The sequence below is a fragment of the Macaca fascicularis genome, chromosome 13, assembly GCF_037993035.2.
Source record: "Macaca fascicularis isolate 582-1 chromosome 13, T2T-MFA8v1.1".
Classification (NCBI taxonomy): Eukaryota; Metazoa; Chordata; class Mammalia; order Primates; family Cercopithecidae; genus Macaca; species Macaca fascicularis.
The window spans coordinates 20,855,750-20,862,732 of record NC_088387.1 but is presented as its reverse complement, the minus strand read 5'-3'; the positions used below and the strand labels follow the sequence as shown (position 1 = coordinate 20,862,732).

Here is a 6,983-nt window from a genome sequence, read left to right as displayed (position 1 = left end):
AACATCTCCAGGTTCCAAAGTAGTGTTTGTGATGGTGAAATCCCTTTAATTTTGGTTAGATGTGAGTCCCCGCTTGTGTATACCTTCTACAGACATGTCATTCTTTGTTTTGCAAAATATTTTCTATAAAGCGTCCTTTCTTTGTTTTTGAACTTTTTTTGGTTAGGAATATAATTTTAATTGCACTACCTTTAGTTTCCACACTGGTGATTGTGGGAGTGAAATCAATAGATTTTGGGTTGGATGTGTGTTCTCACTCATGAATGGAAAAGTAAAGACTTGTCATTCTTTGTATGTGTGACAAATTCCTTGCTGTATTCCATGATTTCCTTTTTTTTGACATTTCTGCTTGGAAATACAATTTTAAATTCATTCACAATGGGATCCATCATCTTAGAATAGGCAATAATTTCTGATGTGATTCATTTTTTAACCAGAAAAAAAGATATTTTGTCCTTTTGATACAAACATTACTTTAATGACAGGTAACTGACATGCTCATGAATAATTCATAAATATTTTTGGAGCATTATTTTAAGTGACTATGCAAATTATACATTTTTCTATACCATTACTGTTAGAATACGGAAATCAGATTTATTTTTAGGTAATGACCACATTGTGTAAAAATAATACATTTACTTATTTCAAAATCTTTTATTGATTTTTATGGTAACTTAATATAAAAATTATCATTTATCAAAACCTGCTGGATTACATTCTGCTGGGCCTTCTGCTCAGCATGTCAGTGCTTCTGACATCTCCCAGACCCCAACAGTGGTCTCTGCTAGACCTCCTCTAAGGATAGAATAAGTTTCAGAAGCTCTGCTTGGCTGCTGTGATTTGACTCGGACTGAGTGACATGACCTCAGGTCTCCTTGTACAAGGACTTCGCTAAATCTTTGGTGATTATAGAAGTAAAGTCCTACTCACTACATTACTTTCCTGTGAGACTCCCAGTGGCACAGGCTCCACCCAGGAAGCCAGACAGCAGTGCCTTCAACTCTGTGGTTCTTCACGAGTAACATATTTGGCCTCTTTTTGGATCCACATCATCAACTACCATATCCACCACCATCCACATCCCATCCACCATAATCAAGGGCAGTTTAATTGAACAGTAGCTGACCTCTCTGTGTTCTTTTGATGCTCCCATTCCTGTAGTATGCCCAATCTCAAATTCTGAACTTTGGAAAATAAAACAGTTTACATCATCCTGTATTTTCTCAGTGATCCATGGAAAATACGACATTTTTAGTATACTGCATCTTCCAGCATATGCATTTTATTTTTAAAACCAACTTTTGAAATGTTATTAACTCCCTTTTTCTATCAGCAAGAGGTAATTGTAATCAAAGAATTTTAGTATTGGGAACTTGTGTCTGCTATGAAATTACAAAACATATTTAACACTCACAACCTTGATGTTACTGATTGTCCTCAGCCAATTCCCCCTGAGGAGAACTCGTGGAGAATCCTGTCTCTACTGTCTCATGGAGTGGAGAAGAATGGTCAATAGAAGAAGCAGGAATTTAGAAAGTGGGAAATGCCAATGTTACATATAACCAAATATTTTCTTTAAAATGTACCCCAAACTGTTAAACCCTAAGATGTATTCGACATGTTTTGCCAGAGATGATCAGTTGTCTGGCTGTTTTGCTCAATAAATTTAAACAAATGCAGGCAAGGAAGGAGGATTCAGATGAGCTTCCATTCTCCTTGCCCTTTCCTCCCAATTTTTTACTCACAGGGCCCTAGAACCTCCTCATTCTCCAGTCGCTTATGAGAGTCAAGGCTGTGGCAGGAGACAGGAACATAAACAGGGCACTGACCTGGCACAATGGCTAACACTGGCCTCCCAGCATATGGGGAGGCCAAGCCAGGTGGGTGGCTTGAGCCCATGAATCTGAGAACAGGCTGGGCAACATGGTGAAGCACCGACTCTACAAAAAAGAATAGAAAAATTAGCCATGCTTAGTGGCATGCCCCTGTCGTCCCAGGCAGAGTCCTCAGCAGCAAACTCTGCCCTGAATTCTCCAACAGCCTCTTGTTCTGCAGATTCAGAGACCCTGCTGAACTGTTCCCCAGACAAGCAGCACATGTGAGCAGCTGGGACACACCAGCAGGGAGGTTTCTGTTCGAGGCTGTACCACTGTGGGAGGATACTCTATACCTTGCATGCAGTAATAAACCCCAACATCCTCAGCCTCCACTCTGCTGATTTTCAGTGTGAAATCAGTGTCTGACCCACTGCCACTGAACCTGTCTGGGACTCCAGAGGCCCGGTTGGAAACCTCATAAATCAAGGGCTGTGGAGACTGGCCTGGCTTCTGCAGGTACCATTCCAAATAGGTGTTTCCATCCTCACTATCCAAGAGGCTCTGACTAGACCTGCAGGAGATGGAGGCCGGCTCTCCAGGGGTGACGGGCAGGGAGAGTGGAGTCTGGGTCATCACAATATCCCCACTGGATCCTGAAATAATAACAGAGAATCACAAGGATATATAGACACATTTTGACCAAGGTTCCTGATTTCCCTTAAGATATTGATTTACAGTTACATATATTTTCAAGTTTGGATTTATATCATAAAAAGTAAACTTTCTAAAATGAACCCATTATTTACTAGCCAGCAGGGAACTCTTTGTTTTCAAGATCTTAACCAGAGCACTGGTCATTGTTCCTGGGAGGTGATTCATGCTTATTCTTGACACAAAAATATGAATTCTTTTTCCTGGAGCATAGACCATGTGCCTCTAACACATTGTTGAAATAAATATATGAAGTTGTGGAGCCCCCAGAACTCACCTTCCCATCCTATTTTCCCACCTCATTTTAATCCTCTCCTTACCAGGGAGCCAGAGCATTAGCAGCCCCAGGAGCTGAGCAGGGAGCTTCATTGTGAGAAGGTGACCTGAGGAGTCGTGATCAGTCAAGGCAAGGTTAGTGCTGAGCTTTTATCTCACACTCACAATGGAGGGACCTTTTTAGGGGAGAATATGCAAATCACCTGGTGGGTGCAGCAGTGTGAAAAGGGTCAGTGGTGTAGAGCGGGGAATGTCTCTTCAGTGAACAATGTGACATAAAATGTTCGTTAGAGCAAAACAAACATAGTTCAAGTCAAGTTTGCCTGTGGTCAAGGGAAGAAGGCTCTGACTGTGCAAGTTGGGACCTTGGGCAGGGACACATTGTGCAGAGCATGCCACACTGAGAAAGCACAAGGACCCTGATAGGGTGAAAATGTGTTTCTAGGATGCATCTCTGGGAGATGAATGCCATCCTGCATGGCTCCCTCCAGTCAATCTAGAGAAGCAAACAGCCCCGTTCCCACAAGCACTGATGGGCAGGGGGCCTGCAAATGAAAAGTGCTCCTGAGTCAGTTCAAGTGTTGCCTGGTATCCGCTGTTACCGGGGTAACTGGTGAAGATGATTCAATGCAAGTGTTAGAATCTCCCCTTCCCTGGCACCTGGTAAGTAGGCCCCAAAAAAGCGCTATGGCCAAGGGCCTCACAGGGAGAATGATGTGTATCTCTACATTTAGAGCCAAGAGCCCAGTGTAAGCAAGAGGAAATGGGGCAAGAATCTTATGCCTCAGGCAGTGAATCTAAAATTCCTAGTGACCAACTGTTCAATCTGTGATATATCCCATCATAATCATGTCACATGTACAAGATTAACCAGCAGGATCTCATAGGGAAGAATTTCCTCAGTTAATGATACAGAACAAATAAGAAATGACATTGCATGATGTTTTTCTGAGTGGTGTTTAGGAAAACTCTTCTCACACAGTCTCCCTGGTCATGTGGGATCAGGTCCTATCAGGGCTTCCAGGTCCTTGCCAACTCTGAGTGAGACCTGAGTCTCCCCCAGCCTGGATGTGGTGCAGTCACAGCCGTGAGTCTGCCGTTGAGAAGGAAATTGTCTACGTGAGAAGAGCAAGGACTGCATCTACAGTTTTATGTCTCAGGGTAACCTGTACCTGAAGCTGACATTTTCATGGTTTCATGTAAAGAAGTGCACAGCTCAGGGATGTGAGTCTGCCCCACAGCTGATTATTACAAACGGTAACAATCTCATGTTTCTTCATTTGTTAGTGATGTGCTTATTATTTAATTGAGCAGCTCCTGAATAATGGTGCCGATACCAAACACCATCACGAGGACAGTCACATTTCTGGAAAAAAAAAATCCAGAACAACTGAGAGATTAGCTTGTAGTGCTATGTAATCTTGGATAATTTAACTGAAATTCATATTTGATTGCCCAAGAACACATGAAATTCTAGGTAAGGTTCCAGAGGAAAGCTTGATTTCAATATCTACTGGGAATCTATCAAAATAATCTTTTTTCCAAGATTGGAAAAGTTAATTGAATAAAAATAAAATTGACCTTTAAATATTTCACTCCATTGCAACAATGTAGGTTAAGGAGATCAAATTGTACTTAAGAAATTCAATTAGAATAAAGGCTCACAGTAAGCCGGAGTTAAACTATTTCAATTTTATTTACTCTTTTCTCATTGAATTTAGTAAGTTTTGCATACCTGACTTTTTCTTTTCTTATATTATTAACCAATTTGAATCTCCTTAGTCTTCAAGAGTCAGACTCCTAGTTAATCATAATATTGAGAAAAGAAACATCAGAGGTTGAAGGAAAAGAAAAAGGAAACACAAAACACAATCAGCCTAACTAAAATAGAACAAGATGGTGCATCATATTCCAAGTTTTAAATAATTATTCAGAAAGGGTGTTAAATAAAGAATCAGTTCTATCCATTATGTAATATAAAAACTTGGATGGCAGGGAAGTGACTAACAGTAAAAAAAAAATTGTCATGTTTTCTTTTACTAAAAGTCAATTCTTGAAAATGTTGTTTTTGCAAAGTATTCTTTGAGATGCTTGAATTTAAGATATCCTTTCTATTTCTTATGAAACTTAATAATAAATTGTTAAGAAGTCTACAAGTGTGATTTTAAAGAATCTCATAATCTGTTGCCTTACATAGTTATAAATTGTGAAATCTTGTAAAAATATTTCCAATCAGAAAAGGACTTTGAAATTACTCTATATTACCTCTAGACTTAAAGAATAATATTTCTAATTCTGATTAGAAACCTCCCTTCCTTATCTGCTGACACATTATGCCAAGGCTTTGACAACAGCAGACAAAGCTGGTCACTCCACAGTGGACACGGATCAGAAGGTGTCACAGCTACCTCCATTCAGATCTAGGTGTGCAGCAGGCCTCTGCCTCTGTGTGTCTCTAACATGATCCATGGTCACCTGAATGAGGGAGGACTTATGCAGGTGGGGTTTATTATGGATGTGTCTCCTGTTTCTGATGCGGTTAGTTTGGGGTCCACAGAATTGGGAGCAACTGCATTATTCATAAGACTTGGGAAGAGAGTCTTAGAAGTGAAATTGTTTGTGTTCATGACCCTGGAGTCAGTGTTTGGGGTGGACACTGTGATCTGATTTGTAGGGGATTGGAAAGACTTGCGGCCTGAGCAAGGAAAAGAGATGACCACGGGGCGGGGAGGGGGGCAGTCGTACACATGACTTTATTGGGTGAGAATTTCACAGGTTTGCAGAGACAAGTCCCTCCCAGCAGGAATCTGTGCAGAGAATAAGGTTCCAGGGTTGCTTCTCAAAGCGATGGGACACTGGACAAGGGGTTGTGTGCCTAGGGGACGCCACAAAGCAGCACAGTGGGGAGTTTCTGGTTTAAGCTTTTCATAACTGGGGTTTATCTTATTGCTAGCAGATGTGGTTGAAATTTTCTGGACATGAAAAGTAAGTATTTTCTGAAAACGCTAAAAATATTCATCTTTGGGCTGTTTTTAAAATAATTACATTGTAAAATTTGAGCTTGAAAGAGGCCATTAACAAGTGAACACAGTTTTGAAATAAACAACATAGGGGACAGGATGGACACACAGATCGTCTTTAGCTCATTTATATATAGCACTGTTTCCAATTCTGTAGACTTTGTTCTACAGACTGTATTAGTCCAAATTGTCCAAACCAACACTACCATGGATGAGGCTGAGAAACACAGAGGCCTGTTCCCCACCTGGGGCGCCATGAAGGTTCTTTTTGATTGAAGGGGAGAGTTTCTCTTTGGTTGAAAATCAAGACCAAGCCACTCACTGAGCATCCCTTGGTGAAGTTGCAGGTCCTGTGACTGGATTCCTGGCTGCAAGGCACCTGTGGTTGAAGCTATCTGTATGATCTCACCACCTGTAAATTGTCACTCAATGGAGCATAGATTCACAGATAAATACTCTGGAACACAGACAGCACAGGGAATGAAGGCTCCGTGAATGCGTATCTTCTGCTTCTGAGAATCCATCTCTCCAGCACTGGAAGAAACAGGGTTGTTTGTATGTTGCACCTTCAGGCCCTGTTCTAAACCTCTCTAAGCTGAACCTCTAATGTTTGAGTTATTGTTCTTTACTTTTTCTTGGAAAAAATGTTTGGAAATCCTATAAAACTATGCACACAGCGGTGGGATTAAGTGGTCAGCCTTGCCTCTGTTCTTGTGAATGTTTTTGTAGAGCCCACCTCCCCTACCAACAAACTGCACAAAGTGAAGCAATGATTCTGTTTCCTTCCTGAGCATTCTGTGTCGTCACTTCAATCTCTGTCTCTGTCTTCAATTCGACTTCTCTTCTGCAGGCTTTGTTAAAATGTCTGCCTATCTCTATCTTATAAGGACAATCGTGATATCCTTATAACATAGAGATAGGCAGACATTTAACAAAGACTTTTTATTGGCCCACCTGGGCCAGGGCCCACTTGGTCAATACAGGATAATCTGCCCATTTCATTAATGCCCTTAATTTACATGTTCAATTACATTCTGATGAGAAAGCAAAATGGGCTAAAAATGTCATCCTCAAGGAAACATTCATGTTTAATACACAGAAACTGAAGATGAAGTCTGAGTTCTCCTTTCTCATGAGAGAGCTGGAAAAGCAGGAG

General features: G+C 40.9%; 1 gene segment (V, D, J or C); it reads right to left on the bottom strand.

Moving 5' to 3' along the window:
• Positions 1-645: 645 nt before the first annotated feature.
• LOC102139381 (immunoglobulin kappa variable 2-40-like) lies at positions 646-2,930 on the bottom strand. The segment is given in 2 exon segments: positions 646-2,473; positions 2,852-2,930. Coding segments are annotated over 2 exon segments (462 nt in total).
• Between the last annotated feature and the right edge of the window lie 4,053 nt (positions 2,931-6,983).